Below are 15,749 nucleotides of genomic sequence, written 5' to 3'. Positions count from 1 at the left end.
TACAAGCCAAAACAGACTGGGATTCCATCATATCCCACTAAGTACTGTAAATTTATACAGAATTTGGTCTAGGATTTAGCTTTAGAATGCGGTTTATTATTTCTTTGTAATCCCAAAGGACAGAAATGCTTTCATCTTACAAATTCTTTAGGAGGTATAAAAGTTCTGTGGAAAAAAAAAATCACTGCATCTGTGGTAAAGCTTGCTTTGTGGCTTTTTATTTGTGCCAAAGGCTAGAGCCACAGTTCAGCTCCTGCCTGCTGAGTTTATGCTGGGAAGATGCCTGCCTGCAGGACTTTGCTCTCCAGTCACCTTGCTTTGAAGGCTAGCATATCCCCCCAGCTTCCACTCCACTCTCCATTCCTGACATTTCGTAATACACCCGTTTCCCTGTGGCTGTTCCTCTGCTTATGCGTTTCCTCCTCCTTCCCCTGCTCTGTTCTGGGAGCAGCTGTGCCAGGCTGTAGGCAGACTGCCTCTTACCAGGGTGACCTTATTTGCCTGTGTGTCTGTGTGTTTGCAGAATTCCTGTTTGAGTGTCTCTTGTGCAACAGTGAAATTCTCATTTGGTCAGTGTATTGCTGCCTGCTCCTCCTCACTGAAGAGCGCCTTTTCTTCTCAAAGTGTCACACAGTCTATGGTGAGTCATCAACCTTTCTGACAGGGGGACTGCAGTAATACTGTGGGCATTTGTTGTGCCTCTAGCTGAATTTCAATGCTTTACACACAATCACAATTTCAAGTCAGGATGGATAAAGGACTGAGAACAAGTGCCTATCAATCAGGCATGTTTGTGATGTCCAGCATAGCTTGAATTTCAACATAGCTTTGAACTGTCCTAATTACAGTTAGAACAGTTCAAGGCATGCACTCATTATAATAGCCAGTTATCATGACTGACACTGAGTTACTATTAAGTGTTTTAGTGAACATACTAAGAGTAGATACAGGAAGAAAGGCTAAATTCCTTCTGTTCTTCTGGACTTACCTCCAGCAGTGGAGACTGGGGCCTATTACCAAGGAGCTGAGTGAACACTCAGCAGTTTGGGGCAGTTGTATGTCAGTTGTTCAGAAGAATAATTGTTCAAATCTTCTTATTAAAACTTAATTTTGCTTCTATGCTGAGCTTTGGGGTGTTAAAAGCCCTCTCTGTGACTTCTCTTGAACACGTGCAGGCATTGAATCTCTGATGAAGAGTCTTCAAGACGTCCTGCAGCTGAACAATGTGGAGTTGCACAAACAAGGGCTCCTGCTCTTCACTGAAATCCTGAAGCGGTAAGGGAGTACCCCTGCCAGGCTTGCACCAGCAGAGTGTGGTGCCCCAAAATGGAGGCTGTGATCCTTTTGATTTTTAAGGTTTTCATCTGAGGCCAAATATCTACACCACCAGAGCCTTTGTGTTGCTGAACAAATGCATCTCCCTTATTCTTGTGATGAAGGACCTGATGGTAGTTTCTGAACTTCCCAGCTTGTCCTCTTTGTGCATGCATCCGTGAGGATATCTACCTTCTTTTTCCTGCTACCTTACCAATCTGGGATGAAAGATCTATCAGCTGTAGACAGAGGAGGAAGGAAGGCGAGGAAGGTCCAGGTGTATGCAAGCAGGCCAGTTCCTGCTTAGTGCATCTCTGTGACAAAACAAAGCATGCAAGTTCCGTGGCTTCTGGTCTTGTATCATCATCTGAGCTAAATTCAAACAGCAAAACCAAATTCTAGGCTGAAATATTAATGTCTTCTGTCACTTTTTTCCTCATGTTTTCTGCTAAGAAATAACATGCCCTAGCTTGTTTTTCTTATATGCTTCCTGTTCTTGCTTCTATGATCTTGTTCCTGTCCTGTCATGCTAGTGAAAGAGTCTTGGTTTTGCCACTTAGTTCCCCCAAGAGAGCCCTTGAGCTGAATTTTTGAAATGTCACAGTCAATTCTGTAGCAAGTGGCAGGGTAAAGAGAGGGAAAAGCAGCCGTGCTAGAACAGTGTGATGATGCCAGTGTGGGATCTGTCAAAAAGAGAAACCAGGATGTGGGAAACACTAATTACAGCATTTGTGCTTGTAAAACAAAGAGAACACTCTGTGCAATTACTCTCATTTTCTAGCACATCCATTCTATCTCTCTGAGCTTTGCCTTAGAAATAATGTTTTATTTAAAGCTATCTCATAGCGGGGAAAGGGATCTCATTCGGGAACCTTTTCCTTGCAGCTGAATTCTCTTGGGTAAGCGAACCCCACACTCTGGTGTTGCCCAAACAGGACATGCTGCTCCCCTTCGCAGTATATCAGGAATGGTGGGTAACTGCCCCTTGTCTCTCCCAGCACAACCAGCGTGGCCAGCACAGTTTGAGACCCAAAGATGAGAGGTTGCAGGAAACTGTGAGAGTGCTGTCCTTCACGCTTTTCGCCCAGGCCCCAAAGACATTGTAGTGCACCATATTGCAAGTGGGCTTGTGCCTCGTGAGTCAGCAAGACTCCTCCATCCCTTCCTCCCTGCGTGAGTCAGTGAAGGCTTTTTTTCCTGATGTGTTTGACTTCAGAAGGTCAGCTACTAAAGAAAGGAACTACAAAGGATTAATAGAATTACAGTGTAAGTGAAACGATTTGGAAGTTCAGTACACCATTTATGGCTTGGGCCAGAGGGTGCTGGTGCTCGAGTTCCTTGCCTTGCCCACCTCACAGCTTTTTCTCACAGCAGAATGTGAGGTGATTGCCAAGCTGGGTTTCATCCCACCGAGTGACTAAAAGGAGTGGTTCTGCCTCTGCTCACTTTTTACCTTGTAGCTGGGCTAGCAGTGTAATTCCTACTGAAGTTTATTTTCCCCTCCCATGGAAACATGTGCTGTTCCTGACTTGCTTTAGTCATGCATAGGATCATAGAATGGTTTGGGTTGGAAAGGACCTTAAGATCATCCAGTTCCCCCCCCCCCCCGCCATGGGCAGGGACACCACACACTAAACCAGGTTGCTCAAAGTCCTGTCCAACCTGGCCTCAAACACTGCCAGGGATGGAGCATTCACCACTTCTTTGGGCAACCCGTTCCAGTGCCTCACCACCCTCACAGTAAAGAACTTCCTTATATCTAACCAGAACTTCCCCTATTTTAGTTTAAACCCACTACCCTTTGTTCTATTGCTACAGTCCCTAATAAAGAGTCCCTCTCCAGCATCCTTGTAGGCCCCTTCAGATACTAGAAGGCTGTGAAAACTGAATAACAGAGAATCTTTTTGCCTCCCAAGTTTTGCTCATTTCATGCCGTGCTGTTTTTCTTGCCTCACTTTGTAGATGCCCTCTGGCAGGCTATTAGTGCCTCTTGTCTGCAGGTAGCTGCCTGTCTTGCCCTGCCTTCCTGACTGTACCTGACTTGTCAAAATGAGCAGTCTGCCATTTACAAAGCTCTGTCCAATAATGAGATTAATGGCTTGTCATCCCTCCATATTCTTGTGCTGAATGCCCAAAGGTGCTGGGCCACAAGATGATCAGATGACCATATGCTCACTATCAAGAATTGTCAGAACAGTAGGATTGTGTTTGTTTTCCTGATTACTTTTCAAGTTCATGAAAATCCCTGTCCTGGCAATATTAGAAGTGCTATGTGCCTGTGAAAGAAGCTGTTCTCATCATTGTTCTGGGGTGGTGGTGTTTGCTTGTTTACTCAGAAACATGACTGGCCAAATGAACCTGCAAATGCCAGAGCAGATGGCCTCAGCATAAAGTCCTAGGCAGAGAGACCACTGTGTTTAGCAAAGCCCATTTTTCTTCTGCTTTTGATGTCAGTGTTCGCTGGTGCAGTCAGTTATCCAGGCTGTAGGGTTTTTTCATCATAGTAGTGCTTCAGGCCTGCTGAAGTTCACTCTTCCTGACAAATCCTCCACCTGCTCAAGTTTGAGACATCCTCCTTGGGAGCAGCTGGCTCTGAATACTTGAAAAGCATGGCTGGAACCACACGGCTCAGCTCTTCATTTTGTGAAATTGAGGAGAGGACAGTACAGTTACTTAACTCTGACAATGTTCTCTTTGCTTACTCTGTTTCCTCTTTGCAGGCAACCAGTGGAAATCAAACTATTCATAAACCGAGGTGTATGTATAGAAGCCATTGATGTTTTGATGGAGACAGTGAACTGCCCAGTGCTGGAGGTGGCACTGGAGGCTGTGAGAGCTGTGGCAGCTTTCCTGAGGTAGGCAGGAAAGTATTTGCAGGCTTTTCTTCAGATAGATCCGTTGATACCATGTCGGTCCCTGCAACTCCCCTGTAGCTGTGTGGGTGAGTGTTCTGCAGTGGGACTTCTGGCTGAGGCAGGCGTGGGTACAGCACCGCTAGCTTTCCACCTGCCTCAAAAGGCTGCGAGGGCAATGGAGCTGGGGTAGGCAGCGACTGCAGCAAAAAACTGGTGTCCCAGGCAGACTTGTACAGTGGTTGCTGCAGCTTTATCACTCTGTGCCCCATCTGGACAGGTAAGAGCAAGCATAAGTCTCTGTACAGTCATGTGTTTCCTGACTGTAGTGGGAGTGGACAGTGAATGCAGTGAGGGTGTGTTTGGGTGCACATGTGGGGGAAGGCACTGGTCAGATATTGTGACCTTAGCATGCTATGCTGGAGAGAAGTGGCATTGACATATTATTATCAAAAGAGCAGTTATTTCTGCTGGTGTGGCCTTCCCAGGTGGAATTGTTCCCAGCAGGGAATGTGCATGTTGTCTTTCTGCTTGTTCAGGAGGGACCATCTGAGCTCCCCACCAGTCCCATATGAAGAGCTGCAGAAGCTGCTGGAGGCAGTGCTGAAGCGATGTGATGACCTTTACTCCCCCCAGAGTAGCAAGAGGCATGCAGTAAGTCAAAACTTGTTGCTTTTTGGGAGGATCAAGCAGGACAGGGATGATCCTCCTACTGCATGTAGGAGTGTGGATGCTGTATGTATTTCATCCCCTTTACCCTATGGCTATTGGGTTCTCTAGTGTTTCTTTTGATCCTCCTGCCTTAAGACGGTACCAGTTTTTGTCTTTGAAGTAGCTGAAGATGTATGCTGGTAAATGTTGTCTTTCTAAACCAGTGAAGAGTAGTGGGGTACCTCTTGAGCATGCTGCTGTCTTTACCTGTCCAGTGCTACAAAGTCATTCCCTTTCTTCAGGACTCCACCTTGTAGGTTGCATCAGTCAATCTGTTTTTTTTTTTGGCAATGAATATCTCTTGCTGTGCCTTCAGACCAAGAGGATCATTACATATGCACTGTGATCCCTCAGTATGGGAGCTGTTAGCCACTCTTTGAACTGCAATTCCTTTTCTGTTCCTGGATTATGTAGTTAATCTGATGTGCTGCTGGGACTTGAGCATTTCTGTGGAAAGCCCCCATTGCAGATGGCTAGTGAAAAGACAAGGGCTGAGCCTCCTTGCTCTAGGCTTATAGCCACGTAGGTTTAGATTGCATGTCTGTTGTGGGAAAGAGCATCTTGCTGGAGTACCAGAGTTCCACATGCCTGATGAACTATCTTTAGGCCCAAGTTCTGTTGTACCAGATGTCTTTCTTCTCTGCTTGGAGAAGACAGAACTGCTTTCTGCCCATAGGTAGATGTTGGTTAGGCTGTTTGCACACACCCAATTCTTGATGCCCCATTCAGAATACTGAGTTTCACAGGAAGGAAATTTAGGAAGATAATAAGGACGTCCACGCTGTCCTTAAAGGAAAAAAAAGGAGAAATGATTGTACCTGTACTAAGGTATCTCAGCATCAAATGGAGAAGGAGTTCTGAATTGCCAGATACCAATATGTAGCTGTGCTATCCTCTGGTAGTATTCAGAGAAGACCATCACAACAGGTTAAGGCTTAAAGGCAGATCTTGAGTTCCAACTGCTTCCCAGTTTGGGCAAATGATTAACTCTGTTGCTGCAGTTGGCTTCTTGCTGAACTCAGTAGGATGCTGTGTGGGAACAAGAGCTAGTACATGCATAGTTGCTTACAAAGCTGAGCCAAATTAGAGCACTAATATTTCAGTGCTGTACAAGGAGAGGAGCTGTTCAGTGTTGTCTGAAGAGTAATTGGAAGAAATAAAAATTCTTAAAAATACTAGGTTTTCCCAGAAGGGTTTGAAGCTCCATTAGCTGAGCTATTTATAACTCAGATTAGACCAAACCGTGGCAATACAGGCAGTAAAGAGCTAGTAGCTCTGTAACTCTGTCCTCCCTATGAAGGGCACAAAAGCTCTCTAACTCTGCTTTTTCCTGGGGAAAGCATAGCAGTGAAAAGCAGTTGTGTGAAATCTGTTGTTCCTCCTGCTGCAGGTATCAGAGAAAATAGCTGTTTTTTACTGACAGTGAACATAAGATTTTAAAGACTTCTCTCCTCTTACAGGGTGATGTCCTGTTCTCAGTGTCTCAGAGTCACCCAGCAAACATAAATCTCAGCAGAGTTTCTCAGAGACAGAGCCAGTTCTTGCTTAACACCCTGCAAAGTTTCAGAAATGCTTGCAGGTGAGAACAAGTCAGTGTAGGTGAGTCGTGTGTGTCCATATGCATCCATTCTCCTGTCCTGGTAACCAAATGCCTCTGCCCACCCCACCACTAAAATATCACAGGTGAGTTCAATGCATTGAACTTGTCAGTGAAACAACAGAAGGAGGAATATGTAGTGATAGTGAAAAAATTGTGATACCTGTGTGTGTCTCCCAGTAAATTTCTCTGGGACCTTTTGTTCCCTGTTTATTTAATGTCTTTGGCCTTTGAGGAACTGCTTAAAAATTAGCCACTACTACTGACAGTGTAAGAACTATTTGAAGGTGTGTGTGAAACCATATTCCTGTGTCCTGGGGTATGCAGGGGGGGGATTAACCGTTTAACAAATGTGTATCTGCTTCAGATGCTGGTTTTGGATTTGCTCATCTGTTAACTGCCAGTGGGTTTATAGACACCAACATTTCCTGTGCTGCTGGATGAGAGCTGTCTGTCAGCCTTAGCTGCTCAGCAGACGGTGGTGCATGAGTTTGTGTGTGAGTCTGTTGTTAGGGAAGTCTGGCCAAGTTGCTTATTTTGCCTTCCATGGCTTGACTGAGATAATTCAGTCAGAAGCAGGTGGCCCTGTCTGCACTGACCCAGTGTCTTGGGGTTGTGTTAGAGGGCTCTTGGGATATGCCATGGCTTTTAGAACAGCTGAATTGTCCACTGGCTGATTTTCATGAAGTTTGCTGTACTGTGCTCCAGACAATCTGGCCTGGCTGAGAACCTTTAGTCTTGCCACACTAGGGCTTTCCACAGCAGATACTTTCTTCAGAGAAGCTAACCCTTCCTTTCCCAGATTGTACTGTTGTGCAACATTGCTGACTTCTAATAGCTTTGCTCAAGATGTAACTCTGCGATTGCCAGATTCCTGCATTGCTGACCCGATAAATATTTGTAGGGCCCTTAATGGTGAAAGTTTTGATGAAGATGTAGTATCTCCTGACTTCCTTTACAAAGTGAGGAGGATTCCTCTCTTTGATGTCCACTATGTGTTTGTAGGTTAGCAGTGGAATTCCAGAGTGACTTCATGGCCCAGGAGAATGCTTTCACTGCCCCCAACTCTGAGAGTAAGGACACGCTAAGCAACTTCTCTGAGTTCCTGTTGAGGATTTGTGACAGTCTCTGCATCCCCATGGTCATGGTAGGGTTTCTTTTGAATTTGATCTATTTGTTGGATACCTGGAAAGATGCTTTCAAACATCAAGAACAGGTGGCACAGATTGGTTCTGGGAAGAAGAGAGCATGTAGAGTAAACCAAGAACAAGTGTGGCGTTGCCCACCTCTCCAGAGCCAAATGTGGCATTACGCAGTTCATGCAAAATGGGGGTGTATGGTCTCAGAGGGTGGAGAAATTCATAAAGCTTCCATGTAGATGGCAGTGTCTTTCTTCAGACTGTGCAATCCCCATAACCTGCCTGCCATGCTATCTAATCCATGGCAGCTCTGGATGTTGCAGAAGATGGAGAGTGCCTGAAGTGTTGTTTTCCCTTCTTGCCTGTGTCCCAGAAAGCAGCGGCATTTTGCACCTGCACTTTCATTTCCCTGCTTCTTTCCAGAAGGTGTTGATGAGGCTGCCCAGTCTACCCAGCAAGGGCAGTACCTAGCACTGTGCCTCAGTAAGGCCAGGGACACAGTTTAAAAAGTAACTGGAGAGTCACGTGTGCTTTAGTGCTCCATGCAGACCTGTCACTAAGACACTTGGAGCAGAGCTGTCAAAACAGTGGGACTCTGGTGGTGGTTCCAAACATTGAGTAACTTTTGCTTGTGCTTTGCCACAGGTTCAGGTGTATGGACTCTTGCAGTTGTTGGGAGCTTGGAAATGTTTTGGTTTGTATTTTCTTAACCAATCTTTTGAGAGGCAGCTCAGCTGCAATGCAGTTGCTGTTGTCCTCCCTGAAGGGAGGTGCATGTCTCATTTGGCAAAGCTGGAGTCAGTTTGCTGCTTCTTGCTCATTGAACTTGGTTAAAAATTAATGGACTGTGAGAAAATTGTCCAGTGACCTTCTGCAAGAGTGAGTCGAGTTGTTCTGTTCTAAACAGTTTAGGCTCTGGACTCTGTAGAGAGTTTAAATACCTGTGTTTGCCACTACCCAATAAAATGCTGAAGCACAGGTATAAAGTGTCCCTGAAGTCAGCTGCACGTAAGCATATGTCCTGTGTTGTATGCCACGCTGGACAATTAGCCATCTGAGCTGTGAAAACAGTTGCTTCCAGGGCAATACAGGCAGTAAGGGCCTAACTGTTTGCCAGCTGGAATCAGGAAGAAGTTTCTTGTTTGATGTAATGTCTTGCAGAGTTAGCAGCATAGCTCATAACGTTGGCAGAGGGGAGTGTTAGTTGCTTTGAAGTGCTCATGTGTACATGCTGCCAGGCATTTTGGTAGAACTGTTACTCCATTTCTTTGGATTTAGAAATCTCACTTTCTGGGCAGGCAGAAAAGCTGCTGTTTTCAGTGTTTATTGCATACCACCATGCACCTGATCTTTTCTTCTTTCCACAGAACTACCTGGAAAGGGCTGTCAACCCATCAGTGATGGAGGTTTTCATCTCAGCACTTAATACCCTCTTTACAGTGGTGCCAAACATGCAGAATAAGTTCTCCAAAAAGCTGGGTATGGGGGTAGTGTGGGATCACGTTCTCTGTGCTCTTAACTGACGGAACTTACTGCTACTGCATATTACTGAGGCAATGAGCTTAACAAGACTTCATGCGGAGGATTATATTACATGTTTATATGAGTAAGAATAGAGCACACAGTCATGTTCAGCAGGATGAAAAAGTTATTTGGTCTAGCAATGATTATGGGACAGATTTTATTTTAGATAAATAACTTGTGTCAGCTTCACCCTTTCCTCTGGAATATTCAGAACTGGCTGTTCCTCTAGACAGGGATTATGCTGGAATTGGTAGGTTTTTACTATGTAGAAATCCTATTTACTCTGTGTGTTCCTTACTCGTTGTACATCAGAGAACTAATGTAGAGAATTCCTCTATTCTAAACACGTGAAGCTGTTAAATCTTCCCTTCTTCTCCTGAGAAAACAAATGAATCTCAGACACTCCTCTCCAAACCAAACTCAGAGTAGTTTGCTTTGAGAGAGGACACTGAGATGACCTGCCTTGTTCACCAGGTTGTTGTGGAGATGTGTGGGGATGGTTATGGGACCTGCCTACTTTTTTCCCTTATTGTACACATTCTATGTCCCTTTGACATTTCTGTCTTGCTTTCTGTCTAGCATCTTCATCCTTCATCCGACTGACACTGGAGCTGAAGGCCAGATTTTGCGCTGTACAAAGGTATTGTGATGCATATGCATTTTGAGGAAGTCAAACATTTCCAGATGGGAAAGCAGATCATGCCATATTTAATGCACCTGATTTGGCAAGATGGAATGCTGAAAGACTCAAGAGTGGTTATATCTTATTGCAAAATGTAAATGGTAACTGACAATGGAAAAGCTGGATGTGGGAGAAGGGAGAGGCAGTCAGATAAGGGGCAGGTGGATTCACAGAGTGGTGTGAGAATCCTGTGCTCTGTTGTGAGATGGGCAGGTAGAGATAAAGCAGCCTGGCTTTGGAGTAATCAGATAAGTGGGTGTTTTGAAAAGAAATAACAGTAGCATCAGTTTCATCTGAGCTCTGGCTCCCCAGGTACATATTACCACTATCATTGTTCCTTGTGGTGTGATATATAAGAAATGGGCAGGAGGAGGAAGGCTTCAACAGCAGGCATTGCAAAGGGTCTTCTGTAGCAAAGGCTATGATTTCTAGGTTGAGGAGGACTTAGGGAGACTCTCTGTGGGTCTGCAAAGGTGTGTTACCCCTCTTTCCTATGACTGCACCTTATTAAAGAGTAAACAAAACACGCAGCACCCCTAGCCCAGGTTAGCACTGTGAATGGGGGTGTGTAGTGGGGATGTTTGTGCCTTTGAATGGTGTGTGTGGGAAGTGATCAAGGCCTCTGAATACGGCAGTTTGGGGCACTAATGATGGTGTGTTAGAGTGCAAAGCTGATTCATTATGTCCTGTTCTTCAAGGAGATCATTGGAGACAGAAATAATGCCACAGAATCTCCCTACTGGTGTTTGCCAGTGGAATCAGGTGTGGGAAGCCACCCTCATATATAGGCCATTCTCTGCAGTGTTTGGGGTCCTGCCTTTGCAAGACTCCCTTTGTATACCAGGTGTGATGATTGTGAGAGTACCCCGCTATATTCATGTTGTCCCAAGGTGTGTGAACACGTTCACTGCCATCACTATGCACACCTGCCACATCTGTGAGCTGACTGTCCTTTGGGAATCACTCACTTTCCCGGAACCCCAGCTGGCTCCTGGAGTTCTGTTGTGATGGGGCAGGTGCTTGTATGTGATGATTCAGTAAACTGAGGTTCTAGCAGACAGCATGTGAGATTGGAAATATGAAGAAGATGTTCCTGGCCTTCTGCACTGTATTTTTCTGCTCTTCTTCACAGTAATCCTGCCTTGAATCAGGCGTGTTCCAGCTTCCTCTGCAGCTTGTGCTTGAGCCTTTACTCTGCCACAGAGAAAGAGAAAACTTCTTCTCAGGAAGGCAAGTTTGGAGAAGGAGACAAATGGTTTCACTTACTCTGAAACCCTGACACCCTGTCTTTAGGCAATAAGTACAAAAATAACTAAAATAAAAGGGCAAAGAAGAAGGGAAGGGAGGACACACATAAGCTCTATTTAGAGGTTGTGGGATTTTTCCCCCCAGCTTTTTTTTTAAGCTGGTCCAACAAGGAGATAACACTCAGAATGTATTTTCAAGAATTTGGAACCCTGCCTGTTTACATGGTGACATTTATTAGCACAACTGTGCATGGCTTAATTGAAACAATCTCATTTGCCACTTAACCTATATCTGCAGATTTTTCCTCTGGCACAGTCTGTAAAGCTTTCCTGTCTGTACTGTAACTTCCCATAATAGGTAAGTCCCAGACAAATGAGATGAAAATTTTCATATCACAAGAGCCACTTTTCTCACTGGCAGTGGTTGGTCACCATACAGGCAGCATCAGCAGAAAGCTGGGAACCTCAAATAGAAATGGCTTTTCATCCTCAAAACCAGCTCCGTTAAATCAGGTCTCACAACACCTCATGCCAGATCATAGGGGTGTGCTTGCTGTATGCAGGCTGTGGGGCGGGAGGTTGGCTTTGACATTTCTTACATCAGGAGCTTCCCTAATTATTAAATTATTAAATTCTTGAATTGGGGCAGGCAGATGCTTCCATCCCCCTGTTCCACTCTGCTTTGCTGTAAACATTCCTCATCGCTGCCTGCCTGCTCATAGTAGTTTTATTTGTAGAGCAAGACATTTCTGAGCTCCTGCAGAAGGGTCTGCCTCAATTAAACTACACCACTGCTGAAAGCCTTCTCCTCCTGGCTGAAACCCCTGACCCTTTCTCTTTGGATCAGGCTCTTTGCAGCCACCAACACTGCTTTATACTACTCTTATACTTTGCCTACACCCTTGAGGACAGGTGAGCCAAGAGTATACAAGGCACGTGGTTTTGTGGCTATTATATACCATGTATTGGTCGGTGAGGCATGTCTAATGTTACCTTTTGCACTCCAATCTCCTTGAATGCAGGTTTGTCCCAGAAACAGAATTATTTTTAGCCATAAGAAATTTCCTCCTATCAGCACAGGACCATGGAGACTGTCCCCCTCTATACATACTCAGAGCTGCACTTTACCTCCTTGCTGTCTGTCAGGACAAAAGCCAACCACTGGACTTGGTAAAAGATGATTTCATTCCTTCCTCTTGGACCCTTTTTTGGAAACTAAGGTTTCTCCCCACTCCCATCAACCCTCTTGAGGAAAGTATTTTGACATAGGCGGTGAGCAGTGAGTGAGTGAAGAGCATGCAGTGCATCTACACTCTGGAAAGTTAACTGTGAAAAGCCACCAGGGAATCTAGATTTGACTGAATAAACCTGTGTATGTGTGGGAAGTGTAAATGCGTTGGATAGGCTGTGAATTCACATATGGAATATAATAAATTTCATCACTTCAGTCTCCTGAACACATCTACAGCCTCTGCAGAAGGCTTTCTAGTGTTCCCATATGGCTCTTTGCTGATGCACAGCTTTGAGAACTGTATAAAGCCTACAAGTTTCTTAGCCTTTATGATGCAAATGGGCTTCGCAAAATGATGTTTAACTGATATATTTGATTGTCTACTTAGAAGGCAGTGTGACTGTTTCTCATAGCACTCACATCACTTCAGCTTTTTTGATAATTAGTATCTAGTGATAATTCTGTTCTCTCTCCCCTTTTCCCTCCCACACATTTACCAGAGGTCGTTGTGTACCATAAGGAGGATCCTGGATAATCTTCCAGATCTAAGCTTGGTCTACGTCCATTGTCCTCTGCTGCTGAAATTCTTCCTGCGTTACCCTGAACTTATGGGGAGATTTGGACACCAAGTCCTTCAACTCTGGTTTTCCTGGGGAGACTGCAAGCAAACTGGGATTGAAGAAGATGGTTTTGGCATGTCTGATCAGCTGAACAGTGTTAACCCATTACTTCCCATTCTGAAGAGCAATTCCAGCATTTTACTTATTTTACTGGTATGTAACTTTCACAAGGAAAGGCTACCATCCTGGCCCTGATTTAGGTGGCTTTTTGGTTTTTAAAGCTCTCAGTGATGTCATAGAATCACAGAATGGTTTGGGTTGGAAATGACCTTAAGATCATCCAGTTTCAACCCCCTGCCATGGGCAGGGACACCTTGCACTAGAGCAGGTTGGTCAAGGCCCTGTCCAATGTGGGACATGAGGCCAAGGATTCTGGTACAAGGGCCAATGAGTGTATACGTAGACTTCCACCTCGCAGGGAAGCCTGATACAGAAAATGGATCTTTCTCTGTCATCCATCCACTGTAACAGGAAGGGATCTTTTGAAAGCTGGTTAGGAAGGGATCTGAAGAGTGCTCATGTATGCCATGAAAAACCTCATTCCTTTCTCTATCCAGATACACAGCTGGGTACTCCAGATCCTTCTGTAGCAGCCTTTCAAGAAGCTGTTTTGCTAATTTGGGAGAAATGGTTTTACTACTGATAGATGAGAAGGGTATGAGGAACAAAGAACTTTGAAAAAGCAGCATGGAGAGAGCAGGTCTTGAGGGCATGGCTTTCTGTTCACTGGGGGTTTTAATTTGGTTGGTTTCAACTGGAGAGTCTTGTCAGAGATTTTTGCAGAACTCCTGAGTTTCCAGGGCCGCAACAACACATTTTATTGCTCTTTAAAGGTAAAATAAAAGTCTTGAGGAAGGGAAAATTATTCAGTGCAGGGAAGAAAGGGGCCTTGAAGTAGCAGGTCTTGTGTGTTTGCTGGCATAATGAGATCTGTTAACCTATGTAATCATGACAGAATCTAGGTGCTGATGGCTGCTTAGAGACCTCCTCTCACTCCCACCTCTTCCACCTCCCCTGTCACCCATTCTCATCAGTGGCCACCTACCCCACGACTGTTCAGCCAGTCACACAGTAAATACTTGCTGATATTTCCACACGGGAACATGAGATTTGCCTGGAAGGACAAAAGCAAAGAGCTGTGATGTTTCTTCTCCAGCCTTTTAGAGAAATTAAAACTATATATCAGTGTGAATAGAAGCCCGTGTCAGCAGACAGTGAAGAAACAAGGTTTGATTCTGAGTGGGCACCCATCAGGCATTACAGTCTGGCACATATTTGTTATGATCAAAGAGGCCGTGAAGTACATTTTAATATCGCACCTTAGTGAAATGACTGACAGGAGGGTACCTGTGTGGGGCAGTTCTTTTACAGTGAGGGTGATATTCGACAGTTGGTAGCAACATCCAGGCATTTGATAACCATTACAGAGCATTAGCCAAAATGATCAGTGAGCTCCCATATCAAATTCAGGAGAAGTGCCCCATGGGACTTGCCTTTGGCAGTAGTTCTGGAACTTAGCACTCCATAATGTGGTGTATACATCCCAGGTCTATCAATAAACAAAAGAGAAACAGTGGCTCCTTCCCTGAATGGTAGAGTATTCCTACTTCCCTTTGTCTGTATTTCTGTGTGCTCTTGCAGAAATAAATTAATTTAGCTCTGTCCTGGTCATTAAAGTGAGTTGTAATAAATCACAGGCTTTGACATTTCACCTTTCAGTTGGAGAAGAGCATAATCAATCTGAATTTAGATGGGCTAATAAAACAGTGCAATATCCTGGGATAAATATGCTGTCAGATGTAAAGAAAACTTAGGAGGTGAACAACCTCAGCCTGAGAATGCTCTAGTAAAATGGAAAGGCCTCTGTGTGGTACAGTGAAACAAAAATGAATGTCCTTCCAGGGATGATTTATTTGCTCCTCTGCTTTTAAGAATTGTCTGGACTAGATCGAACAGATGGTTAGTGGCTTCATCTGAGACCTTGAGCTCCTGAGTAGGAAGGAAGATGTTAACACAGTGATGCATTTACCAGGACCAGGAAGGCTGTGGCCCTTGGTTAGTGCCATTTTGTGTTGTGTGTGTTCATCTGAGGGTGAATGCGATCATGATCACACACTGTCCCACTTGTCTTCTTCATGCTTCAGATCTGAGCTGCTCTCTCAGAGAATGGAAATAGGCTGACTGGCTTTAGATTACATTCCTTAATGTCATATGGAGCAGATCTATGTCAGTGGAGCGGATTGTGCAGACAGTTCCCTGCCCTGTATCCTTGAAGGTCTCAGATATGAACAGGAATCAAGCTCAGAACTAGATACTTTTTTCCTGGCACAGGCAGCCTGTTCTTACCTCAACTGCTTTCCTTGGGTATGGGGTCCCACAGCCATTTCCTCTCCATTATCCCAGTCAGGATTCCTGACTACTATGTGATAGGGAAGGCAGCAGGCTGTCCTGGCAGACAAAACTGAGACCAGTTTTCTGTTTACTTCCTTCAGCTGTACCATTTGCAATGCAGTAGCTGGGACTACTGGGGGAGGAGAGCCAAGGTGATGCTGACATAATACATGTTGAGATGATCATATTATGTCAGCACTACCAAGCATTTTCTGCCTGATCTTTGTCGAACTGCATCTGTACATGCTGTGCAAGTGAATTTAATGTTAAACACCTTAACAACAAAGGTGTGCCCAAGTTAAGGCTAACAGCTGTAGGGTTCAGCTCAGAGGCTCCAGACAGAACTCTGTTGCCAAGAAGCAGGCTCATGGCTGAATGCTGTGTGCATGAGTCCCATTTTCTGAGATTCAATGATTGCTTGTATGGTTCCTGTATGTTTCA

At 44.8% G+C, this 15,749-nt stretch overlaps 1 protein-coding gene across 1 annotated transcript in view; it reads left to right on the top strand.

Moving 5' to 3' along the window:
• Positions 1 to 15,749, top strand: part of MEI1 (meiotic double-stranded break formation protein 1) — a 37,212-nt gene that overhangs the window by 8,695 nt on the left and 12,768 nt on the right. Inside the window, exons 9-20 of the mRNA XM_062624194.1 lie at positions 524 to 640; positions 1,176 to 1,275; positions 4,035 to 4,169; positions 4,706 to 4,820; positions 6,338 to 6,456; positions 7,480 to 7,621; positions 8,981 to 9,092; positions 9,717 to 9,777; positions 10,952 to 11,049; positions 11,804 to 11,978; positions 12,089 to 12,236; positions 12,798 to 13,070. Coding sequence (XP_062480178.1) covers positions 524 to 640; positions 1,176 to 1,275; positions 4,035 to 4,169; positions 4,706 to 4,820; positions 6,338 to 6,456; positions 7,480 to 7,621; positions 8,981 to 9,092; positions 9,717 to 9,777; positions 10,952 to 11,049; positions 11,804 to 11,978; positions 12,089 to 12,236; positions 12,798 to 13,070 — 1,595 coding nt within the window. The remainder of the gene's footprint in view (positions 1 to 523; positions 641 to 1,175; positions 1,276 to 4,034; positions 4,170 to 4,705; positions 4,821 to 6,337; positions 6,457 to 7,479; positions 7,622 to 8,980; positions 9,093 to 9,716; positions 9,778 to 10,951; positions 11,050 to 11,803; positions 11,979 to 12,088; positions 12,237 to 12,797; positions 13,071 to 15,749) is intronic.

The sequence above is a fragment of the Pezoporus occidentalis genome, unplaced genomic scaffold (genome assembly GCF_034315485.1).
Source record: "Pezoporus occidentalis ecotype Australia unplaced genomic scaffold, CSIRO_AGI_Poc_V1 ctg263, whole genome shotgun sequence".
Classification (NCBI taxonomy): domain Eukaryota; kingdom Metazoa; phylum Chordata; class Aves; order Psittaciformes; family Psittacidae; genus Pezoporus; species Pezoporus occidentalis.
Note: the sequence above shows the minus strand (reverse complement) of the source record. Positions and strands in the feature narration are given on the sequence as shown.